The 23184-nt window shown below is 39.9% G+C and overlaps 1 protein-coding gene across 1 annotated transcript in view; it reads left to right on the forward strand.

Annotated features, from left to right (window-relative positions):
• Positions 1-4513: 4513 nt before the first annotated feature.
• kif14 (kinesin family member 14) overlaps positions 4514-23184 on the forward strand; it is an 88906-nt gene continuing 70235 nt past the window's right edge. Inside the window, exons 1-9 of the mRNA XM_080195835.1 lie at positions 4514-4561; positions 8777-9993; positions 14988-15242; positions 17317-17401; positions 18389-18487; positions 19398-19450; positions 22292-22322; positions 22474-22581; positions 22911-23027. Coding sequence (XP_080051961.1) covers positions 8912-9993; positions 14988-15242; positions 17317-17401; positions 18389-18487; positions 19398-19450; positions 22292-22322; positions 22474-22581; positions 22911-23027 — 1830 coding nt within the window. The 5' untranslated portion in view covers positions 4514-4561; positions 8777-8911. The remainder of the gene's footprint in view (positions 4562-8776; positions 9994-14987; positions 15243-17316; positions 17402-18388; positions 18488-19397; positions 19451-22291; positions 22323-22473; positions 22582-22910; positions 23028-23184) is intronic.

The following is a 23184-nucleotide window of genomic DNA, read 5'->3' on the forward strand; positions in this document are numbered from 1 at the left end:
CCTGATAATACTATTTAAATTGTATGCAAATTAGGATTAAAATAATTTATGCAGCTCCGCCCCATTTTCCAGTGCAGAGCTGACGGCACCGGAAATCTGCCTGCTGGAGATGCGCGGAGGCCATGGTGCCCAGCGGGGACCCTGCAAAATGGCCTCCGCTTGAGTCTCCTGGCCTGCTGCACTACAAATACAGAGCAGTGGGCTGGGAGAATAGTGCCTAAAGGTGTGGAATCTGATAAGTAGTGAAATCTTGGTCCGGGTGGTTCAGCTTTGCATATTGCAGTCATTGAGTGAAACAAGCTTGACCGTGGCCTCTCATTGATCGGAACGTGCAATTACAATAATTAGCATCCCTATGTAGTTTCACTTACATATGTCTTTTGGTATAGGTATTTATAATGGAAAAGTTGACACAAGAACGATAAAAATATAAAAATACAAAGTAAGTCTTTGTAGAAAGAAGCTGATGCTTTAACATATTATAGTTTTATGATTTGCTGTTGATATTATTTGTCTATTATCTGAACAAAACATTTTTGTGTCTCAATGTTTTCAGTAAAATATATGTTTTTAGATTAGTTTTTACTCTAAATTATTTCACTTCTTAATTAAAATATATTTTAGTTATTTGTATGTTACCTTCGTTCTGTTAGTTCAATTTGTTCTAATTTTTCAAACAAAATACTTGCATTAAATTTATAGAAGTACAATATAGAGCCATTTAAATATGTTATACATAGGGAAATATAATTTTTTTTCATGCAGGATAATACAGTACATGGCACTCAAAATGCTCTACTTACACTGCAGTTGGTATTTCTAATTTACATTTCACAAAATTGCAGAACGGTTCCAGCACAGAAGAAGGCCATTCAGAATGTTGGGTGTCTGCTGGCTCGCTGAAGGAGTAATTCACCTAGTGCCATTTATGTGTCTTCTGCCCTGTACTTTTTCTTTTTCAGATAATAATCCAATTCCGTCTTGAATTCCTCAATTAAATTCTCAGTTAGTGTGTTCTGGATCTTAACTAATCTCTGTGTGACAAAAAAGTGTCTTTGTTGCTTTTGCTTCTTTTGCCAAATATCTTAAATCTATGCCCTCTGGTTCTCAATCCCTTCACCAATGGTAATAGTATCTATGACTTTGAATACCTCTATCAAAATTCCTCCCAATGTTCACTTCTGCAAGAAAAAGTGGCAGTTTCTTTCAACTGAAGTTCTTTATCCCAGGAAAATTCTTGCGAGTTTTTTCTGCACTTCTCCAATACATCCACATCCTTCCTAAAGTGTGGTGTCTACAATTGGATATCATAGAACCCTACAAGTGCAGAAAGAGGCCTTTGGCCCATCGAGTCTGCACCAAACACAATCCCACCCAAACCCTACCCCCACATCCCTACATATTATACTCACTAATCCCTCTAACCTACGTATCCCTAGACACTAAGGGGCAATTTCTTAGCACGGCCAATCAATCTAACCTGCACATCTTTGGACGGTGGGAGGAAACCAGAGTACCCAGAGGAAACCATTGCAGACACGAGGAGAATGTGCAAGCTCCACACAGACAGTGACCCAAGCCGGAAATCGAACCTAGGACCCTGGAGCTGTGAAGCAGCAGTGCTAACCGCTGTGCTACTGTGCCAAGTATATATAATACTCGAGTTGAGGCCAAACCAGTACTTTATACAAATTTAACAGCATTTCCTTCCTTTTGTACTCTTGTGATCCTAGTTGTACAGTCTAGGATGCTGTAGTCAAACAGAACATGCTAGAGAAGCTCTGCAAGTCCAGCAGCATCAGTGGCAAGAGTGACAGTGATAACATCCTGAGTCCATATGACTCTTTGACAGAGCTTTATTTTTTAGGATGCTGTATGTTTTAACCTGTCAACCTGTCCTGCCACCTCCAGGCATTTATGCTCAAATACCCCCATATCCCTTTGCCCTGAATCCCCTTTTGAATTGTACAATTTATTTTATATTGTCATTCCACGTTCTTTCCACCAAATGAAATCACTTCACTCTTCTCTGTCTTAAATTTCATTTGTCATTTGTCCGCCTATCCCAACAACCTGTCCTATGGAAAGTTCTACACTACCCTCCTCACAGTTCAAAATACTTCCAAGTTCTCTATCATTCACAAATTTTGAAGTTGCGCTTTGGACACCAAGATCAGAAAGAACAGGGGTCCAAACACCAGCTCCCCCACGGAGCGTCATCATAAATTTTCCTCCAATCCAAAAAACCATAACCACTACTCAACTGATTTCATATCCATGTTGCTATTGTCCATTTTATTCCTTGAGCACTAATTTTGCTCACAAGTTTTTTGTAACTTACTTTGTCAAATGCCTTTTGGACGTCCATGTACACCAACATACGAATTTATGGATTTGGAGCAAGAATAGGCCATTCAGCTCCTTATGTGTGCTCTGTCATTTGATATGATCCTGGTTTATCTGATTGTGGAGTCAACTTGACTTTCCTGCCTGCCCCCATAACCTTTGACTCCCTTGTTAATCAAGAATCTAACAGTTTTAAAAATATTCAACAGCCCAGTCTCCACTGCTCTCTGGGGAATAGAATGGGTCGTGAATGTAGCCCCATCCATCATGCAAAGCAGCTTCTCGTCCATTGACTCTGTTTATACTTCCCGCTGCCTCGGTAAAGCAGCCAGCATAATTAAGGACCCCACGCACCCCGCACATTCTCTCTTCCACCTTCTTCCTTTGGGAAAAAGATGCAAAAGTCTGAGGTCATGTACTGACCCATTCAAGAACAGCTTCTTCCCTACTGCTGTCAGACTTTCGAATGGACTTACATTAAGCTGATCTTTCTCTACGTCTAACTATGGCTGTAACACTACATTTTGCACTCTCTCGCTTCCTTCTTGATGAATGACATGCTTTGTCTGTATAGTGCATGAAACAATACTTTTCACTGTATGTTAATACATGTGACAATAATAAATCAAATCAAATTTAATACAATAATGACCTTCTGAGGAAAAAAATCTAATTTCCATCTTAAATGGGAGATCTCTTAGTTTTAAACTGTGTCTCATCATTCTAGTTTCTCCCAGAAGGTGAAACATAAGAACATAAGAACATAAGAAATAGGAGCAGGAGTAGGCCATCCAGCCCTTCGAGCCTGCCCCGCCATTCAATAAGATCATGGCTGATCTGTTGTAGCTCAGTTCCACTTTCCCGCCCTCTCCCCATAACCCTTAATCCCCTCTCTTATCAAGAACCCATCAACCCGCTTCTTAAAAATATTTAGCGAGGCAGCCTCCACCACTTCAACGGGCAGAGAATTCCAGAGATTCACCACCCTTTGAGTGAAGAAGTTCCTCCTCAACTCCGTTCTAAACCGCCTCCCCTTTATCTTGACGCTGTGCCCCCTAGTCCTACTGTCTTTTTTGAGCGGGAAGAGTCTCTCCACCTCTATCCTATCCATCCCATTCATCATCTTATACGTCTCAATGAGATCTCCCCTCATTCTTCTAAACTCTAACGAGTACAAGCCTAGTTTATTCAGCCTCTCCTCATAGCTCAATCCCCTCAACTCCGGTATCAGCCTAGTAAACCTCCTCTGCACTCCCTCCAGGGCCAAAATATCCTTGCGCAGGTGCGGCGCCCAAAACTGCACACAGTACTCCAGCTGCGGCCTCACCAATGCCCTATACAGCTGCAGCAAGACCTCCCTACTTTTATATTCAATCCCCCTCGCTATGAAGGCCAGCATCCCATTTGCCTTCCTGACCACCTGCTGCACCTGCAAGCTGGGTTTTTGTGACTCATGCACATCCTTTTGGCAACCATAGTCAAGTGCCCTCAGGGTCCTCTAAGATGTTGGTGACCGTTCCACCATTGGGAACAGTTTCTCTCTATTTGTTCCGTCTGTCTTGTCCTGGGTCTTATAACATTCCTGGCTACAACACTTGGTGGTCGGCAGCTCCTGACTGAAAGACCAAAGCGCAACTTTGCACTGATTTGATGATCTTCCAGCAGCAGCTGCTATTTGTGTCGGTGCTCTCAAAGCTACATTCTCTCAGTCTGACACTGGAGATACTATTTGGACGCTGTGACCAAGAAGGGCAGGAAATAGGTGGGCGAGCTTAAAGTGCACAAATCTGGAATTGAAAAGGCATTTCCTTCCCAGATAATTAGGGGGATAAAAATATCCATCAAAAGGGCGGGGACAGGAACTGGGCTTGGAGGCGGGGCCGGAGACAAAATGGGGCGGGGTCTGAGGCGGGGCTAAGAGGGGCGTTGGGGCGGGGCCAACATGAGCTGGGGGCGGAGCTCAGATTTGTTTGGGGGCGGGGCAGTGTGTAGGATCAAATTATTTCAGGGCGGGGCTAAACTGGATTGGGGGTGGGCTCAGGTTCAGCCTCTCTCTTTGAACAGTTGGTCGATTATGGAAGCAAGTTTGCCGTGCGTCATGGCGTGCAACGTCAGTCAGGGTGGAAGGAGCCAATGAGGCGCGGGCTGTGGAATTCGAATGCGTGAGGCGGGCTCGCGGAGCAGCTCGAGGGGTTCGGCCCCTGCGCGCGAGGAGGTGAGTCTCGCGGCTCTGAGCCCGGCGAACCCCTGTATTTCCCTAACGGTCGTTGGGTTCCCCCGGGTCACTGCCAGCATTGGGAGCCGAAGTCCTTTTTGAATGTTTATACTGCTTTCTCCTTACCCGAGTGCTGGTCGCGTCTCCAGAGATCGTCTTTGCTCCCTGAGTTCTGATAAAGGGGGGTTTGTTATTGTTAATTCGGGAACCTGTTGTTTGCTTGGTCCTGGAGCCTAAGCGGTCAAGCTCCGACCTCCTCAACCCACAAGCCAAGGAAGGTTTGCCACTGGCCCCAGTATTGCCTTTGCGTTAGCATCTACATGGTGGCACAGTGGTTAACACTGTTGCCTCACAGGACCCTGGTTCGATTCCCGGCTTGGGTCATTGTCTGTGTGGAGTCTGCACGTTCTCCACGTGTCTGTGTGGGCTTCCTCGGATGCTCCAGTTTGCTCTCACGTCCAAAAGGCAAAGAGCAAAGAAAATTACAGCACAGGAGCAGGCCCTTTGGCCCTCCAAGCCTGCACCCGACTAAACTAAACTCCCCTACCCTTCTGGGGACCATATCCCTTTATCCCCATCCTATTCATACACTTGTCAAGACGCCCCTTAAAAGTTACTCCGATATCAGCTTCCAATACCTCCCCTTGGCAACAAGTTCTAGGCATCCACTATTCGCTGCAAAAAAAAACTGCCTCAGACGTTCCCTTTAAACCTTGCCCCTTGCACCTTAAACCTATGGCCCCTAGTAATTGACTTTTCCACCCTGGGAAAAAGCTTCTGACTATCCACTCTTCCATGCCTCTCATAATCTTGTAGACTTCAATCAGATCGCCCCTCAACCTCTATCATTCCAGTGAGAGCAAACCAAGTTTCTCCAACCTCTCCTCATAGCTAATGTCCTCCAAACTAGGCAATATCCTGATAAATCTTTTCTGTACCCTCTCCAAAGCCTAGTGTGGTGACCAGAATACACTATATTCTAGGTGTGGCCTAACTAAGGTTCTATAAAGCAGCAACATGATTTGCCAATTTTTAAACTCGATACCCTGCCGATGAATGTAAGCATGCCGTATGCCTTCTTGACTACCTTCTCCACCTTCATTGCTACTTTCAGTGACCTGTGTATCTGCACTCCCAGATCCCTTTGCCTACTAATACTCTTCAGGGTTCTGCCATTTACTGTATATATCCTATCTGTATTAGACCTTACAAAATGCACTACCTCACATTTGTCCAGATTAAACTCCATTTGCCATCTCTCCACCCAAGTCTCCAACTGATCTATATCCTGCTGTATCCTCTGATGGTCCTCATTGCTAGCCGCAAATCAATCAACCTTTGTGTCATCTGCAAACTTAACAATCAATCCAGTTACATCCAGTGTGTGTATACAAACAGCAAAGATCCCAACACTGGTCCCTGAGGAACACCACTTGAGACAGCCCTCCCATTCACGTACTGGTTAGGTGCATTGGCCATGTTAAAATCTCCCTCAATATACCTGAACAGATGTTGGAGTGTGGCAACGAGGGGATTTTCACAGTAATTTCATTGCAATGTTAATGTAAGCCTACTTATAGTTAAATGTTAAAATTTATTTATTTGTCACAAGTAAGGCTTACATTAACACTGCAATGAAGTTACTGTGAAATTCCCTTAGTTGCCACACTCCGGCGCCTGTTGGGCTCAATGCACTTAACCAGCATGTCTTTCAGACTGTGGGTGGAAACTGGAGCACCTGGAGGAAACCCACATAGACACGGGGAGAACCTGCAAACTCAACATACACAGTGACCCAAACCGGGAATTGAACTGAGGTCCCTAGCGCTGTGAGGCTAACCGCTGTGCCACCTTACTGCCCCGATGATGACACTATCAACCCTGGATTATTTTATTTATCAATGCTGGACGTGGTCGGTTTAGATACAGAATATTTGGTGTGTTGGGGACAGCATGTAGATAAGGAAATAGATTTAGAGTAAGTTTTTGGGGTTACAGAGTAATGGTGAAGGGATGGGGAGAAAAGTTATGGAGATGATGTAACTATATTTGGTAATTGAGCAGGACTAAATTAAGGGAATCTCACTCAGTTGGGCAAAAGAAGAAGATGATATTGACCATGTCAAAGACAAGAATATTGAGGGATAAGTGCAAGGCATTGGCAGGATGGTATGGTTGGATTAGGATTGTTTTAGTGTTGTGGTGGGGGCAAAACCTGATTGAGATTTAATCATGGAGTTGGGAGGGTGGCTACAAATCTTGGCAGTGACAACATGACCATGGAAATTGAAGATAAAAATGAAGTTCAAAAGTTGTATGTAAGGGTGGCAAGGTCAAAGGTTTTACCTGAAGATGGTGTTGATAATTTTGAAGATGAGGTTATGGCACCTAAAGAGAGAGAACCGTTTAGACTATTCACTAGGAGTGGACCAAGAATGGAAGTTGAGAGGTGAGCGGTTTAGTGCTCGTGGGATTGAGGGAGCAAAAGGTGGGTCTCTTGATGATTTCAAAGATGCGTGAGGGAAAATAGGAGAGAGCCACAGAAAACAGGTGCTCCCTACAGGTCAGGGAGAAACCTTGGATAGTTTGATTTGATGGGCAATGGGAGAGGGCTGCAGCAGAAGCAACTGGATGGAAGGTCTCCATTGTGGTGATTGAGCCAATGACCTACTTGCATGTTGAAGCAGGAGCAAGGTGTATGAGGGGTGGTTGGCCATGGAGGCAAAGTGCAGATGATTGGTTGCTTTCCAGGATAATTGAGGGTTATGTCTGAAATTTTAATTTTGTTTGCTGTGCTAAATAGTTATACAGATCAACTTCTGTTTACAAGCTATATAAAACAGATCATAACTTGTTGCCATGTTATAGTCCAGATTGTATGACTGTGGCATAAGCTGCTCTGCAGGCAGGAGAGAGAAGAAATGTTGATGGTTTTAGGACAGGAAAATGTATATTTTGATCTAACTGAAGATTAGATAAAAGGGAAGAAAAGTGAAATACTGATTAGAGAGGAGAGGAAATATCAGCACTGTATCAATCAACACCAACACTCAACTGCTCTTTTGATACTGACTGAGACATAGCAATTAAAGTCTGCTGAGAGGTCGTTCAAACTGCATCCTATGGATTAATTATAGCAGATGTCGTCCTTGGTACATTGAATGCAGTTGCAGTGTCCTTCTGTTTCTGCCATGTGTACACTACTCTTACTAATTTCCATGGGAAATGAAGCTGTTCGTTAGCAATGCTTAAGTATCCTTTTGCATGTTTTATTATAAAGCTCCAGTGAGACTGGAAAACCGTTCCTGAAATAATTTTATGGTTTGTCCTATTAAACCTCTGCATGTTAGTGTAAAAATATAGTTGTTTCCTTTTATGAGGTAGTGCAAATACTCATGTCCACCTCACCTCAACATGTTCAGAAATATTTTTGGTTTGATTTATTATTGTCACATGTATCAGTATGCAATGAAAAATGTTGTTTCTTGTAGCCTATACAGACAAAGCGTAGCATACATAGAGCAGGAAAGGAGAAGGTGCACAATGTACTGTTACAGTCATAGCCAGGGTGTAGAATAAGATTGGTCCATTCAAAGTCTGATGGCAATATCTGGCCAACATGATCATAGAAAAAATGATCTTTCTATTTCTGCAAAAAATAATTTGTAAAAGATCTTAATGATTTGAGTGCTTATTTTTTCAGAAAACAGAAACTTCCCAGTTAGTTTGTTCGTGGTAGACAAAATATGGAATATTTGACTTTTAGAAGGGGGAAACTTGGCTCAGATTTACCCTGTTTTGATCAATCGTGGAGCTAAAATTTGAGGGAGTGGAAAATATCTTTGCTTTAAATTTAGTGTTGGTTCTATTTCAACATTTGCAGAATTGCCATTTTTACTTCACTGAAAGTCTCCATGCAACATTAAATAGAAAATGCTTATATGAAATCTGTGATTTTAAAAACAAGCTTCTAATCATTTTACAAAGTGTTTTGATTCTCAAGTGTAAACCATTACAAAATGTTTACTATAAAATGTAAATGACTATTTTTAATTTATTCCTCGAGTGTTAATTACTGTAAAACAAAATGAACCTAAATATTTACATTGCAAATGGCTGTGAGAAAAGCTATCTCAAACTTAGAAAAACTTCAAAAATGCATTTACTGAAAATATTTGATTAACTGTATTGTAATAGTTTTTTTGTGTATTTCAGCCACAGTTTGCAAACATGTCTACGTCAAAGCAAGATTCTTGGTTGCTGAGATTATTTCTGTTCTACTTTAGATATTTTAGTTAAAGAGAGAATAGTTACTTTTTGGTGTTTTTCATCAAAATCATTTCAACTAAGATGCCTATTTACACCACGCCTTCCAGAGATCGAACCATGGTAATCGGTGCTCTGCGTTCAGTGTCAAACAATCCAGTCAACATTCTGAAGAAAGGAAACACAAGGCTTAGTCCTACATCCCAAGTGCAGGGCAATGAGACACTGGGACAGTCAACATTGTCCCTGGATAAAAGCAGTGAGATTAATAAGACTTATGTAGTGTCCACTAGTAAAAGAACTCTAGGAAAGTCTACACCACCTAAATCTGAGGGAAGGTTAACCCTCCAAAGAAGAAAAACTGTAGATAAAGGAAATGCTGGTGTTCATGATGATACTAATATGAATGCTGATATCAGTGAAGGAGAAAGGAAATTTTTGTTGCAGCGCCGTATGAAAGTGGGTAACTCAGAAAATGGTAATAGTATTTTGAAGGAAAATGCCTCAATATTGGGAACAAATGACCTCTTGCAAACCAAAGGCACCAATTCCACAGTTTTTACTTCTTCCAAGTTTTCGTTAATGCAAAATTTTGGAGACACCAGAAGCAGTTCTGCAAGTGCAAAGCCAGGTTCACTTGATAAGAAACAGGAAAATCCAATAACCGCTTCCTATCGGGCAACATCGGTGTTAACTGTTAGCAAGTTGCAGACCCTAAGCAAACCATCAACAACACCTGTTAAAAGGAGGATGGCTGGTAAACCTGATGGAAATGATAGCCAACAAAAGGCTGAAGCAAGTACCCCTAAAATACCCACTGAACAGAATTTAATTCAAAATAGAACTTCAACGACTGATATCAAAATGATGAAGCTTGGTAATCAACAAGAAACTAAAAACCCAATGAATTACTCTGATAAAACAATGGCCAAAGGCTTCCAAATCTCAAAACCAACTATGGATTTTGGGATTGATAAGTTAAAATGCACTACAAATTCAGTGATTGATAACAGAGATCAAAAACCACCAAAAAGTAGAACACTTATGAGGGGAACTCTTCAGCAAACAGAGGTGTCAACACAGAGCCCATGTACAGAGAGTGAATGCTCAAATGGAGAAAACAGTGCTGTGACTGTGGCTGTCCGAGTGAGGCCCTTCAGCAATAGGTAAGTGTATGAAACAAATGCATTAGAAAATTGAACTGGTTGATTCCGATTCTCAAGTCTTAAGTACAGTTTTGAAATTCTACATCAAAAAGCCCAATTCTTAGGTTTTTGGGGAAATAGGCTTATTTCCCCCCACCTATCCCTATATTGTAAAAGAAGAGATGTGCATTTGTATAGTGCCTTTCACTGCCTCAGCATTATCCCCACCGCCCCCGCCCCGTGCTTTACCATTAATTAAGTGCTTTTTGAAATGTATTGACTTGTAATGCAGAAATCAAGGCAACCAATTTGAGCACAGCAAGCTCCTAAAAAAAAATTGTGATAATAATTTGGTTTTATCATGTTGATTGAGGAATATACATTGACCAGAAAACTGAGGATATCTCTTCGCAATGGCACCATGGGATCTTTTAAATCTAGCCTCAGTAGCTCAGATGGAGGCAAAACACGTTGCAGTGGGCTAGATCCAAATACTAAAAAGTGCCATTGGGAATTATTTTGTTTTCTCAAAAGGACAGACCAAAGAAAACTTCAGCTTAATGTCTTGTGAAAGCCAACAATTCTGATAGTGCAGTGCTCCTTCAATCCTGAATTGTACTGCTACCTTAGACCTTTATGCTTGGATATCTGGGGTGGAACTTAAACCAATGACCTTCTCATGGAGTGAGCATGTTACTGATAGGATCTTAGGTGATAGTATTTACTGTATTTTTCATGACGTTTGTAGCATTGGGGTGAAGTTGTTTCATTTTTTTTTACTGATGCTGGTGTGCTTGAACTCAAGTCCAAGATCAACCTGGACCTGGTGAAGTTGATCTTGAATCTAGATTTATACCACTTTTTCATAGAATTGGTGCAAAACGAAACAACTACACAGCAGTGTGACTATTGTACCACAAATGCAACAGTATATAGTTGTTTGGGTTAAAGGAGTAATAATTCATCAATGCACTGAAGCAGCATACATGATTTTTAAATGGTCTGCCCTTTTAGCAGATCTAAATTGTTTTGAAAGAAACAGTAAACACTGACTACTTTACTGTGTGCATGAGTTATTGGTAATCAACTGGTGATTATTGCAAAGTTAAAATATGCCATAATTGATCCATCAATGAAATGATGGCGCATTATTTGTCAGGCACCTCTTTTATTTTAAATAAAATGAATTAAGTTCTCAGTCTGGTGATCAGACCAAAGCGATCATTATCTCTTGGACTGAGTGCACTTCAATGTTCGTGTAACTTGAACATTGTCCAACATTAGTACAATCATGTTACCCTAAACTGAAAACAATTCAAAATTAATTATTTTTAGAAATCAAGCCATTGACTTGCATTTTCCCCAATTTTCCCTGACTTTTTTATTCCTACAGATATTAATGGGCTAATAATTTTTCCCTCAACCAATCATGAATGACTCTTTCTGATGTGTTTGCCCACCAGATGTAGAATTGCTAGTTCCAGTATATAAGTTTGGTATCTATGAAGAACGTAATGGGACTCTACTCATCAATTTTACAAACAGCCTAGAAGTTATGTTGTTAAATATTTGTGCTTGAATTAGTGAACTTAACTACTACTTTGAGTATCTGGCTTTCATTCTTGTAAGCCAGTCTACTGACTGCCACAAAGGATGACTTGATATTGCCTCACCCAAAAGATTGGAGGCTTGTTTCTCGCCAACCGATTAACTGATCTGACATGATACTTCAGGAATTTGTGTATTTGTGAAACCTTTAACAACAGTTTTTCCTTTGAGTAATTTGCCTGAGCAGCGTTCGGTTGAATTTTGGGAATATATATCAACGTGCACAGTAAGAAATTAAATGTCTACTCAGATTTATTGAGTTGCATAAAGCACAAGGAAATTAACTTAAAACAATTATTTTAATGGGATCCTTTAGTTGAAGGCATTAGTCTGGTAGATCACTTGCTGTCAACCTTCGAAATATAGAGACCAAGAATATAGTGTACTAAGGCTGTAATAAATCTTTCTGGAAAATGTTTCAGCTTTTTGTGTAGCTGTCCTTTCAGATTGCAAAGGCAGCAATGACTGATTTAGAGGGTACGATCAAGAGACCAAGAACTTGACTAATAAAACTGCATTGCATTCAGAAAGTGCGTATGGAACTTTATTACAAACCTAAAAATAACCTCTGCAGGTTTCCAGAATATGGTTCAACATTCTTGATACATTGAGGCTACCTAGCTGTCAAATATTGATCAAATAATTGAGTGACAAAACTCATGGTTCAAGTGTTTTGTTAAATAATCCGTGTGCTACTTTTGGTTCTGAGAACTGTTAGAACTATTTTCAATTGCAGTGGTTAGTGTGCAGGTAAACCTTCTTCCCTTGTTGCTTTCAAACAGTAAAGTGGCGGCAAGGGTCTCCAGCAGAAACAGAATGGATAAGAAGGTGCTTACTTCAAAAGTTTATAGGTCCGTAAATAAAGAGCATAATTTACAGTGTAGGTGGATCTTTGAATATCATCAAATACAACCTTATCTTCTCTCTAAATTTATGCAAATTAGACAGTCAAAGCAAGCTAAATGCCATAGTAATTAAGATGGATCATTGTGAAATAATGTTGGATGAAACAGAGTCATTCTCTGAATTTTGTATATTATTGGTTTACCCAGTCCAATTTTTAAGCCTGAGTTGATTTTGTAGTGGATGTGCCTGAAATTTGGTTTTATCTTTACTATGTGCCTGTTATGGTTCAGTTAGTAGCTTAATCCCTTCTGAATCGAAAGAAACTGTAGGTTCAAGTTCCACTCCAAAGATTTTGCCAAACTCCACTGTCATATTGAGGGAAAAGTGCACTGTTGGAAATGCTGTGACCGTTTCTGTTCACTGTCAGGTGGACATAAAAGATGCCATGACAGAATTGTGAAGTAAAGGGGAATACTCCCCTATGATCTTTTGAACATCATTAAAATAAATAATCTATGATTAGCCAATTTTCTGCTGCGTTTCCTACATTGGAACATTTCAGGCCTCGGTGAAATACCAAAAACTTTAAACTTAAAACATACATGGTAACAGCAAAGAGTCACAGTAACGGAAACGGATGCCAATTACACTGTGAAAAAATACAGGAAATGAAGTCAAAGCCTGCATGGCAATGTAGATAGTCTTGGGCAAATGGAAAAGATTGCTAAGTGTATCTCGTTCTCCCAGTGCATGCGTTACTTGGAAGCCTATTATATATAAATAAAAGTAACAAAGCCCTGCCAGAAATGACATATATGGAGTTGAATTAATTCTCATGCAATGCTCAGGATAGCAACAAGCAATTTTTCAAACACGGATGCTAAAAATTAAAATATGCAGCCCTGTGCTGAAATAAATCATTAGAAATCAAGGATATGCAGTAAAGCCGCAGAGTTCAGTGATCAAGTCATTTGAACAGAGTTTTTTTTGTTGAATAATGCAAAGTAGATTATGCTATTGTTCTCGCATTATCACATGGGGCAATCTAACTTACTATCTGTAGAATCTTGTCTTCACATAGTGTTGACTACGAAAGTAGTAATTGGTTATAAAGCATTTTGTGAAGTTCTGAGAATATATGTTATATAAATGAAAGCTTTTTTTCTAAAATAAATTTTAATATAATTTTGTCATGTGTGACTAACTTGCTGATTGAACTGATTTAATCTAAACTGTTTTCTTGGTTGTGAAATCACTTAGACTTCAAGAGTCCTCAGATTAGCAAGAAAGAGTAGGCCATGCAGCTGTGCAATCATGGAGTAGGTTGCGTGGAACTCAAAGCTGTTTGAGTTGATGTTTATTGTAGAATAAACATGTGTACGTTGCATACCTGTATTTTCTGCATGAGTCACTGAATAGTCATGAGGAATTGAGATCCTGATATACAGCTCTCTTTCCCCTTCTGTCTTCTCAGTGTTGAAGTGAATTATAGTGACTGCTTTGGCTACAATTAAAATCCGCTAACTCAGCGGAGAGGGAATTAAGTCTAGGACTTTGTTGTCCAAATGGCTCAATGCCATATTGAACAGTAATTTCTTTCTACTGCATAATTTGATAGGAATTCTCAATTTCATCCTGACATCAACATCCCAATTTTTATGTTTTTTCAATGCATCTTATCCAATGATTGTAAGATTTAATGGGAATTGTAATGTAACCTTTTTTAGGAAAAAAAAGTAATTTCTGATAAGGAATCAAAACATTGTGTTTTGTGTATTTTTGCAAACTCCAAATTGTATCTTTAATTTATACAAATGACTCCTTTCATTTTATTTCTTATTTACTGTACCATATACCTTCTTTGCTTGAAAAGATGGGGAAACCTCTTTTTACACTTCTACATTAATTCTTGGAGGTATATGAAGGCAAATGAAGTCATGCTCCATCTCACTTTCCTTTCATCATTCATGGTTTGATGTGATTGAAATTGGAAGCAGTCTGATAAGACTGCTGGAGCAAACCTGTGCATCACCATTCTGTGTCCCTTTTGATTGATTCTCAGTAAACTGTACATTGCAACAACCTGTTCATTCCTTCAATTATAAAATGTTAGTTCTCTTTATTGTTTTAAATTATTTACCCAGGCCATGGAGTAGTAGGAATGGTGAACACGTGAATAGGATACAAGACGACCATCTGCTCCTTCAATCCTCAACTGTTTGGATATGTTGCATCATTGAACCCCATAAACCCCTTGCCATAGACATGCAATTTCTTAAAAGATGGATAGATTGTTTTAGCAAACGAAATGGGCACAGTGATACAGGTGGGTCAGGCAGCAAAATGAGATATGGATAACAAATGTTATGCTAAAACAATTTCTCAGCAAGTGCAGCATGGGCTAAGGTATGATTATAGAAAGAGTTTGCAATGTCAATACTCTGAACATTACCACACAAATATTGAAAGGTGGTATTGATTTTTTTTTTGCTCTTAACGTTATTTACTGTTACCATGATAATGTTATTTATACTTGTGTTTCACATGTTTCTCTTTTTTAGGGAAAAAATAGAAAATTCACAGCAAGTAGTTTTCGTGAAAGGACAGAACACAATTGTGCAACATCCAGAAACCAGTCATACTTACTCCTTTGTTTATGATTTTTCCTTTTGGTCATTTGATGAGTTACATCCTGAATTTTCAAACCAGGAAACTGTATATAAGAAAATAGGATTTCCTCTGCTAGAAAAAGCCTTTGAAGGATACAACACGTGTCTGTTTGCTTATGGCCAGACTGGCTCTGGGAAGTCATATACGTAAGTTTGGATAAAAATTTATAATAGCTGGTTGTTTTAAGGATGCATTATAGAATATCTACGTTGTGTATCTGAGTATCATTCTGCTTTACTAACCTTGCCTGCACTAAGAGCAATGTTATGCTTTAGTGAAAGGAATGTTCCAGTATCCAACATTTCAACTGAAAATGATTTGATTAGGTGGATGTAACATGAATCCAATTGTATTCCTTAGACCATTCCAGATTCAAGTGCGGTTATAAATTTGTCCTTGCTGTAACTGTGATAATTGTTAACAATATCAAATTTTACTTTCATAAAGGCTTTCTTTTATTTATTCGTGGAATGTGGGCATTTATTGCCCATCTCAAATCGTTCGGGAAAAGGTGCTGGTGGGCTACCTTTTTGAAGTGCTGCAGTCCATGTGGTATAGGCACACCCATAATGCTGTTAAATAGGGATTTTGACCCACCAACAGTGAAGGCATGGTAATATATCTCCAAGTCAGGTTGGTGAGTGACTTGGAGAATTTCCAGGTGGGTGGTGTTCCCATGCGTCTCTTGCCCTTTCTATTCGCGAAGGTAGAAGTAGTGGGTTTGGAAGGTGCTGTCTAAAGAACTTTGGTGAGTTGCCACAGTGCATCTTGTAAATGGCACAGTACCACTGTATGTTGGTGGTGGAAGGAGTGAGTGTTTATGGATGGGGTGCCAATCAAGTGGGCTACTTTGCCCTGGAAGGTATCAAGCTTCTTCAGTGTTGTTGGAGTTGCACTCATCCAGACAAGTGGAGAGTGTTCCATCATTTTCTTGATGTGCCTTGCAGACTTAGGGAGTCAGGCAGTGAGTTACCTGCCATAGGATTCCTTGCCTCTGACCTGCTTTTGTAGCCATGATATTTATGTGGCTTGTCTGGTTCAGTTTCTGGTTGATGATAGCACCCAGGATGTTGATAGTTGGAGACTCTCCAATGGTAATATCAAAGAGTGATGGTTACGTTTTCTGTCATTGGAGAAGGTCATTGCTTGATGCTTGTGTTGCGTGAATGTTACTTGTCACTGGTCAGCCCAAGCCTGGATATTGTCCAGATCCGCATTTAGATGCAGACTGCTTCAGTATCTGAGGAGTTGCAAATGGCACTGAATATTATACAATCATCAAACATCCCCACTTTTGACCTTGTGCTGGAAAGAAGATCGTTGTTGAAGCAGCTGAAGAAGTTGGGCCAAGGAAACAACCCAGAGAAGCTCCTGCAGTGATGTCCTGGAATTGAGATGTTTGGCCTCTGACAAGTATCAACTATCCTCCTTTGTGCTGGGTATGGTTCGAACCAGGGAAGAATTTACCCGATTCCCATTGACTCCAGTTTTGCTGGGACTGTTTGATGCTACACACGTTAATGCTGCCTTGATGTCAAGGGCCATCACTGTAACCTTACCTCTGGAATTCTGTTCTTTTGTCAATATTTGAACCTAAGCTGTAATAAGATCAGGTGCAGCGTGACCCCAGGTGGAACCCAATCTGAGTGACAGGGAGCAGGTCAAGACTAAGCAAGTGCCACTTGATAGCGCTGTTGATGACCCATTCCATCACTTTACATTTTCCTTTCTCTACAGCCTGCTTTAAAGTTACTTTATTCAGATTAGTTATTTAATAATTAGAAACTATTGAGCACTATATTGTTACATTGCTATTATTTACATGGTTTGAAGTGAATTATTGAATAACTTGCATTTTAGTGCAAATAAATCTCATCAGATTATGAGGAGTAATGGCGATGTGATGGTTTGTCCAGAGGCATCTGCACCCCAATGAGTAAAAGGGCTCATAAGTACCTTGTTTTGTGTACATGCAAAAATTTGAAGTAAAAATCAATTGATGCTATTGAGCTAAAACTACTAATTTTAATTCAAAGCTGAACTGATTTCAAATTTCACCTGAAATTGTTTAATGAGAGGTACAGCATATTCCCATTTGGAATATATTCTTCCCATTTGACTTGTCTAACTCTCTACTAAATGGCAATTAATATATTTGATGTAATTTGTTTCATTACAAGTTTAGGTCGTGATGCTTAATTTTTTTTTGTTATTTTAAAGGATGATGGGCTTCAGTGATGAGGGGATCATCCCCAGATTCTGTGAACAGTTGTTTGCCAAAGTAGCAAAGCCTGAAATGCAACAGGTACTATTTTTAAGGACAAATGTTATACTTAGTCGTGATCTAATCTCATTGAATTTGAAATTTTTTTGTTTGGTTTGTTGTATGGATTTGTAGAACAACTTTTTTATTTTAACATCAGCCTGGAGCTGAGATTAAGTGCTTAATTTTGACCCAAAGCAAGAATTGGCTAGGTGGGAGCCAAGGAAACAGTGAGACCCCAATGATTTTAACTCTTGAACCTTGTCTACATGTCGCAGATTAGTTTCAGCCTTAAACCTGTGGGAAATTGCAGAAGAATGATGGGGGAGAAGGTTGGCTGAATGGTTTCTGTTCCACGAGTAAATCGGGATGGGATTTTGAAACAAAACTTGTGGAGGGAGTGGGGAAAGTCTAAACATTGCATCTGGGCCTCTGTCTTGGCCCTGGCTTCTCTTGCTGTTGGTGAGAGTCACAGTTGTTTTGTCTGCTCAGGTCATGTATTAAGAGAATCCAACCTGCACATTTAAAGGATTCTGCAAGTTTCATCTGAGTACCCTTGTCACCTTGCTCAGAAAATAAAGTTAAAATTGCAGACTAAAATAAAATTCCCCTTAATTAATTAAATTTAATTAAACTATGTAGCTTAATGCCCAGATGCAATGTTTAGACTTTCCCCACTCCCTCCACAAGTTTTGTTTCAAAATCCCATCCTGACTTACTCAAGGACCAGAAACCTTTCAGCCAACCTTCTCCCCCATCATTCTTCTGCAATTTCCCACAGGTTTAAGACTGAAACTGATCTGTGACATGTAGACAAGGCTCAAGAGTTAAAACTAAATTTAATTAAAATTTTAAAGACAGAAATATTCTGATCAGTTTTTCAGTTACTTAGTTCGCCAGAACAAATTTGATCATGGATGATATATTTTGTAGTACAGTAATGTTTTAATTTGGGCTTAATGTAAAAAAATTCAACGATGAAAAGAATCCTATATCGATAAATGGTTTATTTCTTTTGATATTTCAAAGGTTACTTACCATATTGAAATGAGCTATTTCGAAGTCTACAATGAGAAAATCCATGATTTGTTGGTTGGTGGAAATGGAAAAACGCAAGTAAAGCAGTCGGTAAGTCTGAAGGAAATTATTCACATAACCAAAAAGTTTATTTTGTGTTTTTGAATTTAATTTCTTTCAACAGTTGTTAAATTCAATCAATATGAAGCACTGAGATGGGAATACGAACATTAATACAAAACTTCACTCCATAATTTGCATTATTCCTTGACGGTTCAAGCTTCTGCTGATGCAAACTTTGACCCTTTACCAAGGAGGATGTGACAGACTTACCTGCTGATTCACCTTTTCCTTTACTTTCTGCTCCTGATCTTTCACTTGGAAGGAATGTTTGGTGCCTTTGATTGTGGGAAGGGAGCGGGTAAAAAGACAGGTGTTACACCTCCTGCATTTATATGTTTTGGGATACACCTAATCTTAATTTGTTAACCCTGGCATGCTATGTGTTGAAATGTTATTGCAAGCAATTACTGGAGTCTTTGTTTTTCTAGTGTGGGATAGCAAATTAGATTTTTGTGTTGTAAATTTTGTGACAGCCCTTTTCTTAATGTCTACTCCTAAATTGTAAACAAAGATGGAAAGTTGCTGAAGCCTTCAATCTGTGAGCCAATATTAAATATTTCTGATCTTAAAGTTTTCCCCCCACATCAACTTATGGAAACAAAAGCTGACTGTCAGGCAGACCTCAAAACCCTGCTTGAGATTAGATAGGTCAATGCAGATAAAGTATAAGATCGGGATCCATCTGGCTTGTGTGTCTTTGTTGCACCAAGCAATGTCTACTGAACTACTAGAAGTGTCTCCCCATTTTAAAATGTCAAACTTAGAATCTAATGATTTTTCTGTTCAAATTTTAATCAGTCTAGCTGATATTAACGTGATTTTTGTGTCATGCGTTTGTAGATTCTGTTGTAATATTTATTCTCATGTTTAATTAAGCTCTGTATTCTATTACTTGTAGCTCCGAGTAAGGGAACATCCTGTCTTTGGTCCCTATGTGGCTGATCTCTCTTTGTAAGTCATGATCAATGAGTTCATACTAGGGTGATGTAACTGCCATCTTGCAGAATTTTTTAATGTAGAAGTGACATTTACGCAAGGATTGTTTTAATCATTTCTTTCAACTTCCTAGATAAATATGAATTTCTGCCACCCTTCAGCATGGAGTGAAAAATCAGTTGATAATATTCTTTTTTCAGAATTTTGTATGTATTAGCACCTTGCCAGATATCTTTCTCCCCACCCTCTCCATTATAGATACTTAAATTGTTTTAGCTTTTCTGTTGCATGTTGTGGTTTTAGCTGTTTCTTTAATTATGAGCCTGTTGCTATTTGTAAAGTTAATGTGTTTTTTAAAAAAATTCTTTCATAAGAACATAAGAAATAGGAGCAGGAGTAGGCCATCTAGCCCTTCGAGCCTGCCTCGCCATTCAATAAGATCATGGCTGATCTGTCGTGGCTCAGTTCCACATTCCCGCCCTCTCCCCATAAACCTTAACCCCCTCGCTTATCAAAAACCCATCAACCCGCGTCTTAAAAATATTTAGCGAGGCACCCTCCACCACTTCAACGGGCAGAGAATTCCAGAGATTCACCACCCTTTTGAGTGACGAAGTTCCTCCTCAACTCCGTTCTAAACCGCACCCCCTCCCCCTTTATTTTGAGGCTGTGCGCCCTAGTCCTACTGTCCTTTCTGAGCGGGAAGAGTCTCTCCACCTCTATCCTACCCATCCCATTCATCATCTTATATGTCTCAGAGATCTCCCCTCATTCTTCTAAACTCTAATGAGTACAAGCCTAGTTTATTTAGCCTCTCCTCATAGCTCAACCCCCTCAACTCCGGTATCAGCCTAGTAAACCTCCTCTGCACTCCCTCCAAGGCCAAAATATCCTTGCATAAGTGCGGTGACCAAAACTGCACACAGTACTCTAGCTGCGGCCTCACCAATGCCCTATACAGCTGCAGCAAGACCTCCCTACTTTTATATTCAATCCCCCTCGCTATGAAGGCCAGCATCCCATTCGCCTTCCTGACCACCTGCTGCACCTGCAAGCTGGGTTTTTGCGACTCATGCACAAGGACCCCGAGGTCCCTCTGCACCGTCGCCTGCTGCAGTTTTTCACCACGTAAGTAATAATCCTTCCTACCATTATTCCTACCAAAGTGGACCACCTCGCACTTGCCAACATTAAATTCCATTTGCCAGTTCTTGGCCCATTCGCCCAGCCTATCTAGATCCTTCTGCAGACTCTCCACACCCTCTGCGCAATTTGCCGTTCCACCATTCTTGGTGTCATCAGCAAATTTCGACACCATACACTCGGTTCCCTCCTCCAGATCATCTATGTAAATGGTAAATAGCTGAGGCCCCAGAACCGACCCCCGGGGCACTCCACTAGTCACCAACCGCCAATCCGAATAGCACCCATTAACCCCCACTCTCTGCCTTTCATGGGATATGGGTTTGCTGGCTAGGTAAGCATTTATTGCCCATCCCTATTTGTGTTTGAGAAGGTCATGATAAGCTGCCTTCTTGAACCACTGCAGTCCATGTAGTGTGGGTACCTGTGAGGGAGGAAACTTCAGGATTCTGACCCAGTGACTGAAGGAATAGTGACAGCTCCAGGATGGTCTGTGACTTGGAGGGGAACTTGATGTTCATGTGCATTCACTTCCCTTGTCTTGCTTGGTGTTAGAGGTATGAATTTGGAATGAGCTGTTGGAAGAGCCTTGTTGCGATGTATCTTGTAGATGGTATGCTTTGCTGGCATTGTGCATTGGTGGTGAAGAGAGTGAAAGTTGCTGCATCAGTCCCACAAAACCTTCTGATATGGAAATTCTTATTGTTATATGAGAAACCAAACTAGGACTTTAAAATTGTACAAAATTGAGCGTTAACCCATGTGTAAACATGGGCCAGTATATTTATTTGATTTGATTTATTGTTACCTGTATTAGCATACAGTGAAAAGTATTGTTTCTTGCGCGCTATATAAACAAAGCATACTGTTCATAGAGTAGGAAACAAATGCAGAATGTAGTGTTACAATCGTAGTTAGGGTGTAGCGAAAGATTAATTTAATGCAAGATAAGTCCAGTCAAATGTCTGACAGCAGCAGGGAAGCAGCTGGACTTGAGTTGGTTGGTACATGACCTCAGACTTTTGTATCTTTTTCTCAACGGAAGAAGGTGAAAGAGAGAATGTCGGGGTTACGTGGGGTACTTAATTATGCTGGCTGCTTTTTTGAGGCAGCAGGAAGTGTAGAGTCAAGGGATGGGAGGCTGGTTTGTGTGCTGGATTGGGCTATATTTATAACCTTTTGTAGTTTCTTGGGCAGTGCAGGAGCTGTATCAAGCTGTGGTACAACCAGAAAGAATGCTTTCTATGGTGCATCTGTAAAAGTTGGTGAGAATTGTAGCTGACATGCTAAATTTCCTTAGTTTTCTGAGAAACTACAAGTGTTGGTGGGTTTTCTTAACTATAGTGTAGGCGTGGGGGGGCCAGGACAGGTTGTTGATGATCTGAATACGTCAAAGCTCTCAACCCTTTCTATTTCATCTTCGTTGATGTTTTTTAGGGGCATGTTCTCCTCTAAGCTTCCTGAAGTCGACAATCTCCTTGTTCTGTTGACATTGAGGGAGAAACTATTGTCACTGCAATAGTTCATCAGATTCTCTATCTGATTCCTGTACTCTGTCTTGTCATTGTTTGCGTATTAATTGTTCCAAACAGTGTTAACTGATGCTAAATTTTAAATCACAATTTCCATTGACGGAAAGAGATTCCAAAACCTATACTAAATCTCCTGCAGTACACATTGTACTTTCTCAATTATGTATTTTTTATTTTCTAGGAATGTTGTCACCTCTTATGCAGATATACAGGTAAGCACTGTATCTATTACTTAAAATTAAAGGAAGTACCTCTCTTTTGTCGTACACAAAAGGTGTGGCTTTAAATAATTTGGTTTGTTTTATTTTACAATAAACTGTCACTATTATAGATGGTTTTAAAATTGGATTATTTCCTCTTTAGGGCTGGCTGGAACTGGGGAACAAGCAAAGAGCGACTGCTGCCACAAGCATGAATGAAAAGAGTTCCAGGTCTCACTCAGTCTTCACACTTGTCATGACACAAACCAAGGTACAATATCACTGTAATGAACTTTATTTTGTGTGAATTTTACATGTTAGTGGGAATTATATTTCCATATTGCATTGCTGTCTTTTTCAATATTGAAACGATTAGCATTTCTTAACATAGTGGGGGCTGGGGGGGGGGGAGGACTCAGTATATTCTGGAAGTGCAACCCGAGCAGCTCTACTAAAATGTGTAATAAAAGGAGGTAGCAGTTTGATAACTTTCATGTAACTGCAGCTGACTGGTGAACATAAATGATTCAGCAACTGTTAGTAGTGCAAATATTTTGGTCAACTCTTTAATGGATGTTTCAATTTTTTTTTGACCTGCAGGCAGAATTTGTAGAAGAGGAGGAACATGAACACTGTGTGACGAGCAAAGTGAATCTAGTGGATCTTGCAGGAAGTGAACGTTGCTTCACAGCTCAGACCAGTGGCGACAGACTAAAGGTATGAACTTTAATATTTAACAGTCGATACCCTTATCTGAATAATTCCCTAACTGTACTCTAAACAAAACATTTAATTCTGCAATTACTGTTCTTTCTATTAGCAACCCATTTTCTTAATAATAAGGTTTATAAACTTTGTTTATTTGTGGCCGAGA

The sequence above is a fragment of the Carcharhinus amblyrhynchos genome, chromosome 9 (assembly GCF_965287045.1).
Source record: "Carcharhinus amblyrhynchos chromosome 9, sCarAmb.v2.hapA, whole genome shotgun sequence".
In the NCBI taxonomy this organism is placed as follows: Eukaryota; Metazoa; Chordata; class Chondrichthyes; order Carcharhiniformes; family Carcharhinidae; genus Carcharhinus; species Carcharhinus amblyrhynchos.